This window comes from Taudactylus pleione, unplaced genomic scaffold, assembly GCF_031769625.1.
Source record: "Taudactylus pleione unplaced genomic scaffold, aTauple2 ptg000820l, whole genome shotgun sequence".
In the NCBI taxonomy this organism is placed as follows: domain Eukaryota; kingdom Metazoa; phylum Chordata; class Amphibia; order Anura; family Myobatrachidae; genus Taudactylus; species Taudactylus pleione.
Genome location: NW_028285222.1, coordinates 516,589 through 535,607, shown reverse-complemented (window position 1 = coordinate 535,607; position 19,019 = coordinate 516,589). Strand labels below are relative to the sequence as shown.

At 44.2% G+C, this 19,019-nt stretch overlaps 1 protein-coding gene across 4 annotated transcripts in view; it reads left to right on the top strand.

Annotated features, from left to right (window-relative positions):
• Positions 1-19,019, top strand: part of SHANK2 (SH3 and multiple ankyrin repeat domains 2) — a 607,737-nt gene that overhangs the window by 365,032 nt on the left and 223,686 nt on the right. For 3 of the 4 annotated variants that reach the window (XM_088458264.1, XM_088458263.1, XM_088458265.1), the window contains one exon: positions 16,100-16,182. In XM_088458264.1, the coding sequence (XP_088314390.1) occupies positions 16,100-16,182 (83 nt within the window). Of the gene's footprint in view, positions 1-15,809; positions 16,183-19,019 lie in introns of those variants that run through there. The other variant, XM_088458266.1, reaches the window with a different exon arrangement.

Sequence of the window (19,019 nt, the reverse complement as noted above, 5' to 3'; positions counted from 1 at the left end):
GCTCTCGCATCTTGTGCCTGCAATGGAGACCCGGCGGTGCCTTTTCGGCTTCAGCGAAGCCTTCCAGGCACTGCTGGGTCCCTGTGTCATGCACATGCGCAGACGGACCGTCGCGCATGTTCATAACACCGGAGCCCCGTCGCTGGCAGCGCAGCGGAGCCCCTCTCCGAGAATGAGGACTTCGCTGGTCCTCGTCGGAGGGGTAAGTATTGTTAAATACCAGTAAATTTTTCGTTTGTATCCCAGTGATACTAAACAAAAAAAATTCACTGGTGTTTAATATCGTTGATAAATAGGGGTCTATATATTTTACAGGAGTATTGTAGGGTCAAATAGTATAAGTTATGTGGTAGTGTTGTAGGGTCAGACAGTATGGGGTGATTTCAGTCACTGACAATGTGCGGTTACGGGAGCTCTGACATCTCAGAGTGAAACTGTGCACATGTATGGTGTGTGAGGCAAAACTTGCAAAGTAGATGGAAGGAAATGAGCCATTCCGCAATGGCAAATTGCATTCATGACGCTGAATGAAATACCCCACTCTATATTTTTTGGTGGTGTTGTCAGACAATGTATATTTTGTGGCAGTGGTGTCTTCTGACTATATTTTGTGACAGTGGTGTTTTGTTATGACAGTGGTGTTTTGTGGCCTGGCAGTATATATTTTGTGACAGTGGTGTTTGTTATGACAGTGGTGCTTTGTGGCCTGGCAGTATATATTTTGTGACAGTGGTGTTTGTTATGATAGTGGTGTTTTGTGGCCTGGCAGTATATATTTTGTGACAGTGGTGTTTATTATGATAGTGGTGTTTTGTGGCCTGGCAGTATATATTTTGTGACAGTGGTGTTTGTTATGGTAGTGGTGTTTTCTGGCCTGGCAGTATATATTTTGTGACAGTGGTGTTTGTTATGGTAGTGGTGTTTTGTGGCCTGGCAGTATATATTTTGTGACAGTGGTGTTTGTTATGGTAGTGGTGTTTTGTGGCCTGGCAGTATATATTTTGTGACAGTGGTGTTTATTATGATAGTGGTGTTTTGTGGCCTGGCAGTATATATTTTGTGACAGTGGTGTTTGTTATGGTAGTGGTGTTTTCTGGCCTGGCAGTATATATTTTGTGACAGTGGTGTTTGTTATGGTAGTGGTGTTTTGTGGCCTGGCAGTATATATTTTGTGACAGTGGTGTTTGTTATGATAGTGGTGTTTTGTGGCCTGGCAGTATATATTTTGTGACAGTGGTGTTTGTTATGATAATGGTGTTTTGTGGCCTGGCGGTATATATTTTGTGACAGTGGTGTTTGTTATGGTAGTGGTGTTTTCTGGCCTGGCAGTATATATTTTGTGACAGTGGTGTTTGTTATGGTAGTGGTGTTTTCTGGTCTGGCAGTATATATTTTGTGACAGTGGTGTTTGTTATGGTAGTGGTGTTTTGTGGCCTGGCAGTATATATTTTGTGACAGTGGTGTTTGTTATGATAGTGGTGTTTTGTGGCCTGGTAGTATATATTTTGTGACAGTGGTGTTTGTTATGGGTGTGATATGTATCACCGGCGGGCGCATGGCCGGCGGTTCAATTCCCGACAGCGGCTACCCGACAGCGCTGGAAATCCCGATCGTCCTAAAGGTAAGTATTAACTAACCTAACCCCCCTGACCTTCCTTAGGGTTGCCTAACCCTAACCTCCCACCCTGTGCCTAAACCTAACCCCCCCTTCCCCGCTGCCTGACCCTAAGTCCCCCCGGGGGGGGTGCCTAACCCTAACCTCCCCCCGGGGGTGCCTAACCCTAACCCTCACTCCCCCTAGCCTATCCCTAACCTCCCGGGGGGGTGCCTAACCCTAAGTCCCCCCCGGGAGCCCTAAACCTAACCCTCCCCCCCACGCGGCTGTCCGCTGCGGCGCCCGGCATCCGCTCGATCGGGATGCCGGGCATCCGTCTCCAAACGTCGTGCAAATTACAGGCGTCTACATTTAGACGCCTGTCATTTGTCCCTAGTCGGGATAAAGCCGTCTGGAAGCCGGCGGTCGGCATTTAGACCGTCGGGTTCCAGACTACATCCCGTTTGTTATGATAGTGGCGTTTTGTGGCCTGGCAGTATATATTTTGTGACAGTGGTGTTTGTTATGATAGTGGTGTTTTGTGGCCTGGCGGTATATATTTTGTGACAGTGGTGTTTTGTTATGATAGTGGTGTTTTGTGGCCTGGCAGTATATATTTTGTGACAGTGATGTTTGTTATGATAGTGGTGTTTTGTGACCTGGCGGTATATATTTTGTGACAGTGGTGTTTGTTATGATAGTGGTGTTTTGTGGCCTGGCAGTATATATTTTGTGACAGTGGTGTTTGTTATGATAGTGGTGTTTTGTGGCCTGGCGGTATATATTTTGTGACAGTGGTGTTTGTTATGATAGTGGTGTTTTGTGGCCTGGCGGTATATATTTTGTGACAGTGGTGTTTGTTATGATAGTGGTGTTTTGTGGCCTGGCAGTATATATTTTGTGACAGTGGTGTTTGTTATGGTAGTGGTGTTTTGTGGCCTGGCAGTAAATATTTTGTGACAGTGGTGTTTTGTTATGATAGTGGTGTTTTGTGGCCTGGCAGTATATATTTTGTGACAGTGGTGTTTGTTATGATAGTGGTGTTTTGTGGCCTGGCAGTATATATTTTGTGACAGTGGTGTTTGTTATGGTAGTGGTGTTTTGTGGCCTGGCAGTAAATATTTTGTGACAGTGGTGTTTTGTTATGATAGTGGTGTTTTGTGGCCTGGCAGTATATATTTTGTGACAGTGGTGTTTGTTATGGTAGTGGTGTTTTGTGGCCTGGCAGTATATAATTTGTGACAGTGGTGTTTGTTATGATAGTGGTGTTTTGTGGCCTGGTGGTATATATTTTGTGACAGTGGTGTTTGTCATGATAGTGGTGTTTTGTGGCCTGGCAGTATATATTTTGTGACAGTGGTGTTTGTCATGATAGTGGTGTTTTGTGGCCTGGCAGTATATATTTTGTGACAGTGGTGTTTGTTATGATAGTGGTGTTTTGTGGCCTGGCGGTATATATTTTGTGACAGTGGTGTTTGTTATGATAGTGGTGTTTTGTGGCCTGGCAGTATATATTTTGTGACAGTAGTGTTTGTAATGATAGTGGTATTTTGTGGTCTGGCAGTATATATTTTGTGAAAGCAATTATATTTTATGGCACTGCTGCTGGTCAGCAAGGAAAAATTAACAGTGAGGAGGATGGAGCTACAGCTCCAGTCCTCCACATAAAAATAGTCCCGCATAGCCATGGCAGCATGATAATGACCCGTCGGCCAAAAATCATAAGTATTAAAAATGTATTTCTATATTTTTCACAAAATTCTGCAATTTTTAGGGAGACAATAGAGCAGATAGTGTAGGAGGTATACACACCCACGTGCCACTGGCCACACCCACACAGCACTGACCATGCCCGCATGACACTAGCCACACCCACACAGCACTGGTCACAGCTCCTCCCCTACTCAGTATAGCAGGGCTTGACAAATCCCAGGGGTCATGTCACCATGGCTACCGGATTTTGCTGCCTGGCTACCAGATTTTGCAGTGAGGGAGGAAGCAGATCCTCATCAGCCCCTGCGGAGATTCATGCCTATAGTATTGCATCGTTCATTTCATGCACAGTAGTGCATGTGCTGAGTGTCATCTGCGGTGACTGCTGTGCCTCTGTTCGTCCTGGCCTGTGCTGAGTCCTCCTGTACGTCCCGGCTGTCTGCTGTCTCCTATCTCCGGCTGCATAGAGCTCCCCGGTAATGGGGTCTATGCGTAGCCAGGGATTGCGGATCTGCTTCAGAGGGATAGTGGTGTGACCACGAGGGGAGGCGGGTTCTGTTGTACTTTCTGGAACCATTGTTTTATATGAAATGTGGTCCGTTATTACTGGAGGGTGGGGGGTGGAGCAGGGGAGCTGTGCAGAGCAGTGAGGGGGCCTCCATGTTACTATATCCATTCAACTGTGACCATTTTGTGGACTCGTATAGTGTGTATAACAGTTGCATAACACAATAACACACAGAGCTGTGCTCCTCAATCACTCCTGTAATTTTTTGAGAGGACGGTGGTCTGGCCTCTACACTTTCATCCTGGCTCCTAGATTTTAGAAAAATTTGTCAAGCCCTGCACTATAGGCCATTCAACGTTTCCAGCTCCAGGCCCATGTGGCCCTTAATCCGGCCCTGGTGGTCAGACGCGAGATTAACTTTCACTATAAACAAATGTATAGTACAAATGTACTTTTGTCATGAAAATTATTTTTTATAAATCAATCTTTAATAAGCTAATTAGTCACACCATCAACTATTGAACATAAATCTGAAATAAAACGGTAGCCCAGTGAGTGAGTACTTTTATAATTCAATACAGTTGTATTACTTACAATGTATATCAATTATTCTATATATACAGACACATTTGTTGGTACCCTTCTCTGAAATAACTTGAAAGTGACAAAAATAATTGAAATCCAGAATTGTTAATTTTCATATTTAATAGAACTCAGACTTCGTATTTGATTGGTAATTCAATAGAATATTTGAAAGGGCAGCACAGACGGTGTAATGGTTAACATTACTGCCTCACAGCACTGAGGTTGTGGGTTCGAGTCCCACCACAGCCCCAACTGTGTGGAGTTTGTATATTCTCCCTGTGCTTGCGTGGGTTTCCTCCCACACTCCAAAAAGATACTGGTAGGCTAATTGGCTCCCAACGAAAATTAACCCTAGTGTGTAAGTGTGTACATGTGGTAGGGAATATAGAGTGTAAGCTCCACTGGGGCAGGGACTGATGTGAATTGCCAAATATTCTCTGTAAAGTTCTGCAGAATATGTTTACGCTATATAAATAACTGGTAATAAATAAATAATGATGCAGGCGATCAGAATTAGGGAAGCTTCCTAACCCCTAACCCGACCTTCCCTGCAGCCTAACCCTAAGCCCCCCACACGGCAGCCAAACCCTAACCCTGCCCCTAGTGCCTAACCCTAATACTTACTGTTGGGTTGTCAGCGGTTGGCATTCTGGAGCTGGGATTCCGACTGCTGTTGGGATTCTTGCACCGGTATTCTGTCCGCCAGGATCCCAACCATCGGGATGCCAATATAATAAAACAAATGAAAATTGCATGGAAAAAAATTATGGGACCCGCAGGTGAGGCAATCACTGCAATCAAGCAATGATGAATAGCCCGACTAAAGGATTTCTTCTCGCGCCCCCATGGCGAGGAGAGGCCCTTCAAAAGTGTCGGACGCGCGGCAGTTTGCCGGCTTAGCCCGACACTAACAGCCTCACAGCCGGCACTTTAGTCGGAGAATGGCGGTTCTCGTGACTAAACACCCAGGTTAAGTCGCGAGAACCGGCAATCTCCGACTTAACAGCGCTCTGAATTGAATAGGCTCGGGAGCTCCCTTCTGGGGCTATTCAGCATCGCACTGAATTGAATCCAATGAGACTTCTGAACCTGTCAAGGGGTAGTTTGGCTCACTCTACCCGTTTGGCTCACTCCTCCTTTTCTCCATTTAACCTCGAGCTTTCTCCATTTAACCTCAGGTTTAATGGGTGTCTTCTCCAGACTGCATGTTTCAGCTCTTTCCATAGACTCAAAGGAGTCCACTTTAGAATAGTCCATTGTTTTGTTCTTAACCACTCATATGTGCTTTTAGCTGTGTATTTTGGGTCATTATCCTGTTGGAGGATCCATGACAGAGACAGAGCCTTCTGACACTGGGTAGTGTGTTTCGCTCCTGAATGCTTTGATAGCCTTGATATAGCATTGTGCCCTGCACCGAATCCAGCAAATCAGCCTCAAAATATAACCGAGCCTCCTCCATGTGACACAGTAGCTATGGTGTTCTTTTAGTTGAAAGCTTAATTTTTTCGTCTGTGAACAGAGAGCTGATGTGACTTGCCAAAAAGCTCCAGTTTTGACTTCCCGGAAGCATTGTGACTTGTCAATATACATTTTTCGCAAATTCCAGTCTGGCTGTTTAATGTTGTTTTTTTTGTATATTTCAAAAGTGTAGTTTTCGTGGTTCTTCTTCCATGAAGCCCACAGTTGCTCAAAAAGCGTCAGATGGTGCGATCCGACACTTATTTACCTTGACCTTGAGGTTGCGCTTGTATCTCTTTCGAATTTTTCCTTGGCTTTTTTTTTTTACTATTCTCACTATAATTTATAATCTACGGTTGATTTTCCTCTTACAGCCGTCTCCAGGGTGTTTGGCTACTGTCTTAATAATATTTGCAACTGTAGTCACAGGAACATCAAGTTGCTTGGAGATGGCCTGATAGACTTTAACTTGCTTGTATATAATCTTCTTTCTGATCTCCTTAGACAACTCTCTTCTTTTAGTTCTTTGGTCCATCTTCAGCGTGGTGCACACTATGGGGGCAATTCAATTCAACGCAAATTGAATAGCGCCGGGAGCGAGCTCCCGGAGCTATTCAAATCGGTGTGCTGTGTGGTCGGAGAGTGCCGGTTAAGGGTGTTAAGGCGCGATAACCGGCATTCTCTGACCAAAGTGCAGAAAAACAGCTGCGCACCCGGCACTTTGGTCAGATTTAGAAATCCTTAGCCCGCCCAAACAGCAGGTTGAATTGAATAGCTGCGGGAGCTCCCTCCTGTCGCTATTCAACATTGTGCTGAATTGAATTCCCCCCTTTGACTACTTTTCTCCATTTAATGATGACTGAGCGCACCCAAGTGTGCAGGATGGAACTGAAACCCCCAGGTATGGACAGATGGAACTTAATAGGTTGTTTAGTGGTTAACGTTTTCCTGTCTTCAGCCAACAGCTAGACTTAGGGCGAGTCTAAGGTCCGGGTTTTATTATGAAATACTCTCTGCAGGCAGATCTGCCTCTTTGGCACTTGCGGCAGGAAAGAACAGCAGCCGAGGGGCCAGTGAGCTGCTTAATAGATCACTCCCCCCTTAATATACCTGTAGACTGAGGGCCTGATTCTGACCCGGTCGCAAGCGCTGTGCGCTCGCAACCGGGTTGGGCAATCCGTCGCTCCGGGTCTCGTACCATAGGGGGCGTGCTGTCGATGTTGAGTGACAGCACACCCCCTTTGGTGGGTGGGCCGGGGGAGTGTCTGCCCAAACGGAGGCGTTCCCATGTGAACGCCTCAGTTTGGGGCCGGCCCCACTGACATCACTCGGGATGTCAGTGGGAGAGATTTTGGCTCTGTTAGAGCCGAAATCTCTCTGGGGCTTGCGGCAACGAGACCCTACCACAAGGGTCTCGTCGCAAGCCCGATGGTCGCGATGGTCTTGACCATCGCGACCATCTTCCTGGCCGCTCGCTATAGCTGTGGGTGGTCATCCACAGCTATGCGAGCGGCCAGGAGGCCGTTCTAAAAAAAAAATAGCCTGGCCCTGATTCAGAGCGAGCGCTCTGTTAGAGAGTCCGGCTCTGAATCAGGGCCTGATTCCCCTACTGAGAACTAGTAGCCTCAGTTGTCAAACGGACTTTTGACAATATCAAGGATTGTTTGACCTACACTATGTACTTGCATTTGAATGAGCAATTGGCCCTGCAACTCATTGGTGAGCATTGACCTCTGTCAGCTGCTGTTTTCCTTTGGTCCCCACCATATAGAGTTATTTGCTATGGCTAATTTAACTAAAAAGGCCGACTAGTTTAAACATCACATCCATGTCCATGTGTTTAGTTATGTTAGTTAAGTTGTAAAGCATAAGCTGCATTCTTGGGCTTTATCTGTCATCTGGGCGCTAACGCTAAGGCAGTTAATTGGCTGAATGAATGGTTAGGAGATTGAAGACGTGTGACGCTCATTCAATAAACCAATTAGTTTGAAATATCACTATAATCCAATCCTATATCTTTTCTAATGCTGGCCATACACGCTACAATTATCGAGGCGATCCGCCTGATATCGGCGGATCGCCCCAATAATTGTAGCGCGTGGGGTGGCGACCGAGGGTTAAATATTGCTCGGTCGGGCATGCCGGATTGTCCAGCATGCACGTCCGATGCGATATTTCCCGGTAAACTGTCGGCCGCATCGGGCAGTGTATGCGCGGCCGACAGACAGACATTTCTTGTGTTCCTTCCTACGGAAGGAGCAGGGAAATGTCTCCTCCCCCGGGGGCGGAGCGTGGATGTCGGGCTGATACACTGTGAGAGAAATCTCACAGTGTATGCCGGCGACATCTGCGGCTGGCAGCCGGCCAGATAAAATGTCTGTCGGTCTGACAGACATTTTATCTGGCCGTGTATGCCCAGCATTAGGGGTACCAACAAATCTGTCCAGGCCATATTAGAATATCTTTTGGATAACAAGCCAAAATGTATCTCTTTACACAATTTCCTGGCTGTATTTTATGATATGGCAAAGTCATGCAGGTTTACATGAAGCAACAGCTTTAAATTTCATCACTTGTGGCTCTCAGTGTTCATTCTAGCACCTGTCACAACCTGTGCAGTTCCTCTTTCCTGCCTGGGGTGTTGCTCTCTCTGCTCTGGTGCTTCTAGCACACTCTGGTCTGTATCTCAGCAGTTTGTTGCATCAGCTGAGTGTGCTAGAAGCACCAGAGCAGAGAGCGACACCCCAGGCAGGAAAGAGGAACTGCACAGGCTGTGACAGGTGCAGGGTGCTAGAATGAACACTAGATCTCATACAGATATTTAGGACATTATTCAGAGGTGGAGGCAGTTTGTGTCTAAGTGCAAAACTAAAATGTGACCGGGTGTTAACCTCAAACTTGAAATAAGACTAACTCTGTAGGAGTAGCAAATATGACTCCCTCCCCTGACAATGACAGAGGCGCCAGGAATATAAGCCGCTAGCTCCCAGTACTTTCCTCTGTGCTTCAGTTCTTCACATGAAGGAACGCAGAGACTGAGCGCCTGCGGCGTGATGTCATTACGTCACGTTGCGCCAGGCCGCTAGAAGTGATTAGAGATGCAGCAGGGGAGGCGGAGCTCGGGAGGTTCTAACAAGTACTGTGTAAGTCCCCCCGGCCCTTACCGGACAGGCTGCCGAGCCAGTCAGTATGGCTAATGTGTGGTCCGGTGCATCCCTAGACCACCCCTTAGTTTCGCCTATGGGGGCAGACTATATATGAGTGAATGAAACCATCCACATTAGACGTGGGTACAGACATTTAGTATGCAGGAATAAAACAGCCTGGCTGTACTCATTATTCTAATTAAGAACTGTATTATCTGGGATTGCAGACAGACCCCAGGAACTAATATATATTAGCATTGTTTTATACTATTATTGCGTTGCATGTTTATTTTATGTGATAATAGCATTTGCACTTTTCCAAGGTAACAAATTTGGGAATTTTAAGGTTTTATATTGAGAATTCTCATTTTTTTTGTATCAAATGATCCACACTTTTATGCTGTATTCATATGTATTTATAATATATGTGTTTAGCAATTGATAGAGAAATAAATTATATTGATCATATATGCATGTGTGTTTGGCACCCAATCTAATATATAACCACAATTTGATTTACAATTAAGGGGGGAAACCACTGACCATTAGAAAAGGCAGCAGAACATATACAGTACAGGTTCTAATATACAGGGCAGCGCGGTCCGATTTTTTCCTTTCATATATATAGAAATCACAGGGGCTCTGCACTCACCATAATAACGAACAATAATAATAATAAACATAATATACAGTGGGGTTTTGGTTCATGAATTGATCAATGCATTTAAGCTTGCAGCCCCCGTCATGGGACCCCACTTTACTGCAAGTCCCTACTCTATTGCTCAGAATTATAACATGGACATAGCCATCACATTAGTGTTAAACTCAGGGTATGCTATCAAGGTTTAAAGGTCACAGCAACTTTGCTTTTAAATGTGAGACAGTTACCAAGCACACCTGTTGCAAAGCACCTAGGAAAACAGCTGACACAAGTTAGATAACTAGTTAATAGGGGTGCATGAGAAAATGTGATCACATAAATGATTAATTATAAAAATTAATCATAATAAACAAAAAGCACTAATCCACGGCACTCACCATTCCTAGATTTGGGGTGCAACATGGTATGTGACCACATTGTTTAAATAGAAATCTCAGGGGCTCTGCACTCACCATAATAACTAACAATAATAATAGTAAACATAATATACAGTGGGGTTTTTTGGTTCATGAATTGATCAATGCATTTAAGCTTGCAGCCCCCGTCACGGGACCCCACTTTACTGCAAGTCCCTACTGTATTGCTCAGAATTATAACATGGACATAGCCATCACATTAGTGTTAGTATATGAGAGACTTTGTTGTGGGATAGGACAGTATGGGATATATGTAATAAGTCGCGAATTTCAAGCATCTGCGAGTCCCGTGCAAGGCTTCGTTTAAAACATTGGGGAATCTCGCACCGCACGTGACTCGCCGATGCTTGAAGTCAGCAGACTATAACATATACCTCTATTTATGTGTGATATTAGTGTTAGGGTTAGGCACTAAGAGGGGAGGGTTAGATTTAGGGTGCCGGGGAGAGCTTAGGTTTAGGCACTAGGGGAGAGGGCTAGGTTTAGGGAGTGGGGAGGGAGGATTAGGGTAGGGATAGGGTGAGGATTAGGATACCGATCGACAGGTGTAGGTATGATGACCCTTTCAGGATACCGGTGTCGGGATTCTGACTGTCTGGATCCTGAGCACCGGCATCCAGAACCCATCTCTGTATGTGTGCCATTGCTGTAGATAGGACAGTATATATGTGTGGCATTGCTGTAGATAGGACAGTATATATGTGTGGCATTGCTGTAGATAGGACAGTATATATGTGTGGCATTGCTGTAGATAGGACAGTATATATGTGGGGGAGGACAGTATGTATGGGTGTCATTGTTGTAGATAGGACAGTATGTATGGGTGTCATTGTTGTAGATAGGACAGTATATATGTGTGCCGTTGCTGTAGATAGGACAGTATATATGTGTGGCATTGCTGTAGATAGGACAGTATATATGTGGGGGAGGACAGTATGTATGGGTGTCATTGTTGTAGATCGGACAGTATAAATGGTTGGCATTGCTGTAGATAACACAGTATATATGTGGGGAAGGACAGTATATATGGGTGTCATTGTTGTAGATAGGACAGTATAAATGGTTGGCATTGCTGTAGATAACACAGTATATATGTGGGGGAGGACAGTATGTATGGGTGTCATTGTAGATAGGACAGTATGTATGGGTGTCATTGTTGTAGATAGGACAGTATATATGTGTGCCGTTGCTGTAGATAGGACAGTATATATGTGTGGCATTACTGTGGGGGGGGGGGGACAGTATGTATGGGTTGCATTGCTGTAGATAAGACAGAATATATGTTTGTCATTGCTGTAGATAGGACAGTATATATATGTGGCATTGCTGTAGATAGGACAGTATGTATAGGTGACATTGCTGTATATAGGACAGTGTGTATAGGTGACATTGCTGTAGATAGTACAGTATATATGTGGCATTTCTGTTGGGGAATACAGTATGTATAGGTGCCATTGCTGTAGATAAAACAGAAAATATGTTTGTCATTACTGTAGATAGGGCAGTATATATGTGTGGCATTGCTGTAGATAGGACAGTATGTATAATTGACATTGCTGTAGATAGTACAGTATATATGTGGCATTACTGTAGGGGAAGACGGTATGTATAGGTGGCATTGCTGTAGATAGGACAGTATATATGTGGCATTTCTGTAGATAAGACAGTATATATGTGGGTGAAGACAGTGTGTATGAGTGTCATTGTTGTAGATAGAACAGTATGTATGGGTGCCGTTGCTGTAGACAGGACAGTATATATGTGTGACATTGCTGTAGATAGGACAATATATATGTGTGGCATTGCTGTAGATAAGACAGAATATGTTTGTCATTGCTGTAGATAAGACAGAATATGTTTGTCATTGCTGTAGATAGGACAGTATATATGTGTGGCATTGCTGTAGATAGGACAGTATATATGTGTGCCATTGCTGTAGATAAGACAGAATATGTTTGTAATTGCTGTAGATAGGACAGTATATATGTGTGGCATTGCTATAGATAGGACAGTATATATGTGTGCCATTGCTGTACATAAGACAGAATATGTTTGTCATTGCTGTAGATAGGACAGTATATATGTGTGGCATTACTGTAGGAGAAGACAGTATATATGTGTGGCATTACTGTAGGAGAAGACAGTATATATGTGTGGCATTGCTGTAGATAGGACAGTATGTATAGGTGACATTGTTGTAGATAGGACAGTATGTATAGATGGCATTGCTGTAGATAGGACAGTATATATGTGTGGCATTGCTGTAGATAGGACAGTATATATGTGGGGGAGGACAGTATGTATGGGTGGCATTGCTGTATATAGGACAGTATGTATATATGGCATTGGTGTAGATAGGACAGTATGTATGGGTGTCATTGTTGTAGATAGGACAGTATATATGTGGGGGAGGACAGTATGTATGGGTGGCATTTCTGTATATAGGACAGTATGCATATATGGCATTGGTGTAGATAGGACAGTATGTATGGGTGTCATTGCTGTAGATAGGACAGTATATATGTGTGGCAATGCTGTAGATAGGACAGTATATATGTGTGGCAATGCTGTAGATAAGACAGTATATATGTGTGCCATTGCTGTAGATAGGACAGTATATATGTGGCATTACTGTAGGGGAAGACAGTATGTATAGGCGGCATTGCTGTAGATAGGGCAGTATGTATAGGTGACATTGCTGTAGATAGTAGAGTATGTATAGGTGACATTGCTGTAGATAGGACAGTATATATGTGGCATTACTGTAGGGGAAAACGGTATGTATAGGTGACATTGCTGTAGATAGGACAGTATGTACAGGTGTCATTGCTGTAGATAGGACATTATATATGTGTGCCATTCCTGTAGATAAGACAGTATATATGTTTGTCATTGCTGTAGATAAGACAGTATATATGTAGCATTACTGTAGGGGAAGACAGTATGTATAGGTGGCATTGCTGTAGATAGGGCAGTATGTATAGGTGACATTGCTGTAGATAGGAGAGTATGTATAGGTGACATTGCTGTAGATAGGACAGTATATATGTGGCATTACTGTAGAGGAAGACAGTATGTATAGGTGGCATTGCTGTAGATAAGACAGTATATATGTGGCATTACTGTAGAGGAAGACAGTATGTATAGGTGACATTGCTGTAGATAGGACAGTATATATGTGGCATTACTGTAGAGGAAGACAGTATGTATAGGTGGCATTGTTGTAGATAGGACAGTATATATGTGTTGCATTGCTGTAGATAGGACAGTATATATGTGGCATTACTGTGGGGGAGGAAAGTATGTATAGGTGACATTGCTGTAGATAGGACAGTATATATGTGGCATTACTGTAGAGGAAGACAGTATGTATAGGTGGCATTGTTGTAGATAGGACAGTATATATGTGGCATTACTGTAGAGGAAGACAGTATGTATGTGTGGCATTGCTGTAGATAGGACAGTATATATGTGTGGCATTACGGTAGGGGAGAATAGTATGAATGTGTGGCATTGCTGTAGATAGGACAGAATACATGTTTGTCTTTGCTGTAGATAGGACAGTATATATGTGTGGCATTACTGTAGGGGAGAATAGTATGAATGTGTGGCATTGCTGTAGATAGGACAGTATATATGTGTGACATTGCTGTAGATAGGACAGTATATATGTGTGACATTACTGTAGGGGAGGACAGTATGTATGATTGGCATTGCTGTAGATAGGACAGAATATATTTTTGTCATTTCTGTAGATAGGACAGTATATATGTGTGACATTGCTGTAGATAGGACAGTATATATGTGTGGCTTTGCTCTAGATAGGACAGTATATACGTGGCATTACTGTGGGGGATGACAGTATATATGTGTGGCTTTGCTCTAGATAGGACAGTATATACGTGGCATTACTGTGGGGGATGACAGTATATATGTGTGGCTTTGCTCTAGATAGGACAGTATATACGTGGCATTACTGTGGGGGATGACAGTATATATGTGTGGCACTTCTGTAGATAGTACAGTATATATGCGTGGTATTGCTGTAGATAGGACAGTATATATGTGTGGCACTTCTGTAGATAGTACAGTATATATGTGTGGCATTGCTGTAGATAGGACAGTATATATTTGGCATTACTGTAGGGGAAGACAGTATGTATAGGTGGCATTGTTGTAGATAGGACAGTATATATGTGTGGCATTACTGTGGCGGAGGACAGTATGTATGGGTGGCATTGTTGTTGATAAGACAGTATGTATGGGTGGCATTGATACAGGGTCATATAATATATGGGTAGCATTGCCACAGGGTATGATAATATATATTTGGCATTGCTGTAGGGTATGATAATATATTGGAGGCATTGCTATAAGTATGATAATATATAGGTGGCTTTCCTGTAGGGTATGATAATATGTTGGAGGGATTGCTATAGGTATGTTAAGATATATGTATTGCTTTTAGGTGTAACTTTTATGAATTCAGAAAGGAAATGATGTTTCTGCCATCTCTGCAGCACCATAGGGGTTAATAATACCCGAGCTGGGAGAAGTTGCAGAGAGCTCATCTGTATTCATGTAGGCATGCAGCATGCGGGATCTCTTGCAGCAAATCCCTGTCATCACACGGTACCTACATTGCCCCAATGGCGTCACTGTTCCCTGAGTCAGTACTACTTAGGCTGCTCCTGGACACTGCTGGCGGCGACATCTCCAAATTTATGTCTGACAACTTTGCTGGCAACATCACCTTTCTTAAATGAGAAACGGGGTCAAATGAGGTAAAGGGGCCAAGTTAGCCCAACCTGGGGATGCGGCCAGTGCACGACTTTCCCTTCCTAGCAGCAGATTGGTGCCGTATCCTGCATCTGCTATACTGACGCTTCCTAGCTCAGATTGTCTACAGAGGGTTGTGGTGATGGGGAGGAGAGGAGGCTGGAGGGGGGAGACTGTAGCAGGTCACTGTCAGTCCCACTTGTTTCTCATGTGTAAGAGAGCAAACACACTTCCAGATTAACTCACATGCTTCTAGAACCCTGCAGGGGCATACATAGTCCTGCATCCTGCCGCTGTCCCTTTTTGTAGCTGAGAGGTTAATTCTGGTGCAAGGGTTGTTATAAAGACAGCTGACATATTGTAGGTGGATTCAAGGTAATCTCGGCAACGTAAGGCTCATGCCAGTAGAATGTTAAATAGACCTATATATATATATATATATATATATATATATATATATAATACAATATTCCCTGTGAGCTATTAATGTAGCACGTCCCTGCATCCTTCTGAGAATAGAGTCCGCCCTGACACTATTTAGATGATGCAGTTTTCTTACTGCCGTGGAAATTTGCACTGGATGACGCGGAGCTACACGTTTGCTGGCATTCTAGGCAGTCACATGATCATGTGGGATCCTTGCAGCCTGCAACATTTAATAGGACTGCAAATGGAGTTTTGATCCAAGGATCCCTCTGTGACTTCATATGTGCCTTTCAGCTGGCTCGGACACAGAGCAGACCCCAATCCCAAGCTGCTCCATGATGCCACCCGATTCCTCTTCTGTCTGGCTGTCTGTTGTCCTTTGGGAGAAGACCCTGGTGGATCTATAGCCTGAAGAGTTTATTAAGGGAACGCTATTCAGTGGACTTCTTTGATGGTAGTTTGCGCCTGGCACACAGCTGACATGATAACACGCTCCTGCAGCTCTTTGTACATAGCACGGAGCAGCATGCTGGTTTCCTGCCTCGGTCTGCTGCAGCCTCTCCTCCCCTCACATCTCTTGCATTATACCATGTAGTGCTGGTCCTGCTGCACATTTTTCTTTTTTTTTTTTCTTTTTTTTTATGTTTCGTATATTCTTCAATGATTTTTATTGTCATACTTGGCTCCCGCTATGCTGTCTGATTAATTGGTTGTGACGATGATGATGATGAACATGCATTCTCGAAGAGCAACTGCGGCCGTGATGATGAGAGGGTGTAATAACAGTCGTTATGCTCGAAATTCTCCCCACAGTGACTGCATTATTGAAGAGAAGAGTGTGCTGCTACAGAAGAAGGATAATGAAGGCTTCGGATTTGTTCTCAGAGGGGCAAAAGGTAGGACCTGTAGATTCCAGTGTCAGGTAATGTGTGTGTGTGTGTGTGTGTGTGTGTATACGTGTGTGCCCTGTGTCCTTTTTTAAATCCCCCACCCCCTGTTCATGTCTGAAATTAAAACAGATATTATTCCTGGTTCTCTCAGTTGCTAGACAACACAGTTCTACCCTGCTTTCGCCAGTCTTTGGAATGGCACTTAATGCTCGGATTACCGAGTCACCCACCGCAGCCGTACGACACCAGACAAACACACATGCAAAAACTTTCAGAGGCATCAACCTCACAATTAGACATCAAAAGGGCCTTTCCTGCCTGGCAGCGGGTAGCATGTTGCAGGCACCACTGGCAGTCAGAGGGTTAAAGTAGCAGGCTGGCATAAGCTGGGGTTGACATACAAATAATGCATGCCCTGGTATATCCACTCAATGGCACGGAGGGGTCTGAGGAATAGGTATGCACATTATTCATTCACAGTTACTTACATAGCGGCAGCTTTACAATCGGAAATAATACAGTAATAAAACGAGAGCGGGTAATAATAGACAGACAAAGATGGTAGAGGGCCCTGCTCCCAAGCTTACCGTCTATAGGGTATGCTAAAGATGATTGTAAAAGAACCAATTGATGCTGGACCGTGTCTCTCTCCTCCTATAGCTGCAGTTAAGTTATAAGAGTTCCTTGGCAAGTTGCCTATTGGTTGTTCTAGGTTTGCTGGTCCTGCAGCCGCAGTGCTCGCCATTAAACAAGATGTTACCGTTAACGCTTGCTGGTGGTTTGACGCTTTAGAAAACTCTTACAGGAACAAATTAGCATGCTGCACCTCTGTATAGTATTCCCATACTGCCTTTGTTATCTCACAGCAGACGCCTCTAGGACAACAGAACTTTGGAATTAGAGAGTGTATGAGCTGTATGCCCCTGCACAGTGCAAATTCTATTTGTTAGGTGATGTGCAATTTAGCACTAAGACGCTTAGGTATGAGGGCTTCCCTTGTGCCCACTTCTGTGGTGGCATCTGTTATAGCATTCTATAAAACCACCTCTGACACCCCTCATTGAACAAAGACACAACACTGGCAGAAGAAGATCCAATTTATTTATCACTTCCATAAATTTGGTGGCCCAGGAAAAGCAATTGCAAACATACTATTCAATTTGATAACTGGGGTGGGTACTCTTACCCACCCCATCCACAGGTGGGCCCATCCGAGCCCACCCAATTCAAACGGACTGGGTTCTCCAATCCAACTGACTGTGAAGCCAAGACCTCAGTCACTCCTCCCTCACTAGCGGGGTGACCGTCCGAGTTTGTCAGCTTGGAAGGCGCCTTCACGTTCCATCATCTAACAAAAAGGGTCCGTGACACTACTAGCAGCACTGCTGCCCACATCGGCACGTGTCCTACACCGGCACAGGTGTGTTCTGCCCGTCATGAGGCAATCCATTCCAGGAAGCGTGCCCAATCACTACATACACTACATATCATCCTCCTATCACGTCATTGACAACGTACCTTGATTATCTTAAGTTTGCAATTGCGTTTCCCCCGGACACCCAACTGCCAAAAAGAAACATTTGAGGTGTTAGTAGTGAGGGCGGGTGGGATAGATTCCTTAGAAAGAGAAAGCACATTCCTATACATTGCCTTTCGTTGACTCTGATTTGTCACCTCCCACTTCTCCTTCTTCGGGACTGGACCTTTTCTCTCTTGGGAATAACTTTAGCCTTGTACTATTTGGGTCATATCCCAGCCACCTTCTGCTGCTGCAGCCAAACACATCTTCCCTCCGACAAAGGCTATTCATCAAACCACCCCCAATTTATAGCCCAAATACCCCATCGCTTATCTACATCGCGTCCAGATTGCGGGCGCTGCTTCCACATTTCCTGTAGATTAAGCACAACAAATAGTCACAGCATACTGCAGCAGCTGGCTCCATCATTGCATTCCCAAAAGTCTACATAAAGAATTTATAAACCGTACAGATGTTACATTTTTATTTTGTTTGTTTTTAAGCTATTGCATTTGATTATTACTTTTGTTATAAAGTGTGAGACTATATGTGTGGTGTAGGTTTTTGGGTCAGTTGTGTTCCAGTCATGTGACTGAGGGGTCTATTTACTAAGCAGTGTTAAGAGACAGAATGAAAAGTGATAAGGTGCCAGCCAATCAGCTCCCAACTGTCATCTCACAGGCTGTGTTTGAAAAATGACAGCTAGGAGCTGATTGGCTGGCACCTTATCACTTTTCACACTGTCTCCTAACACTGCTTAGTAAATAGACCCCTTAGTGCTAATCAGCAGGAATTGGGGTCCTAGATATGCCAGGGAGATGTGTGTACAGGTGTTGCTGCTGCTGCATTCTAGAATAACGCAGCAGCGCTCAGGGGGAGCAAATGCTGCTTTAATTTGTGCCTTATCCAGAACGAATGGATTGATCCCTTGGCCCTTTCGTTTGCAATTCCCCCGGGTCTATTACACGGCTGCATTTCCAGCTGGTCGCTGTTTACTGCTTATAAAACATTCTGTGGCCCAATCTGGGTCAGAGAGTGAATAGGGTAACTGTGACTGAGGATATTTCCAGCTTCACAGACACCTGGTGAGAGAGAAGATATAATTTTAGTGCAAAAATAATTAGCTTCCCCCGCTTTTCTGGCCACCTGTATATATTCTCTCCACAAAGTTCATCAAAATGTATTTATTCCATTACATGTCAGATTTGTCCTGCGTTCTATGCTGGAGGTGCAGGATTTAGGGCGACTGTGAATATAGCCGAGAAGTGCCGTTTTGTGAATGGTAAAGGTAGAGTATAACGACACGTTGATTATAAATACACGA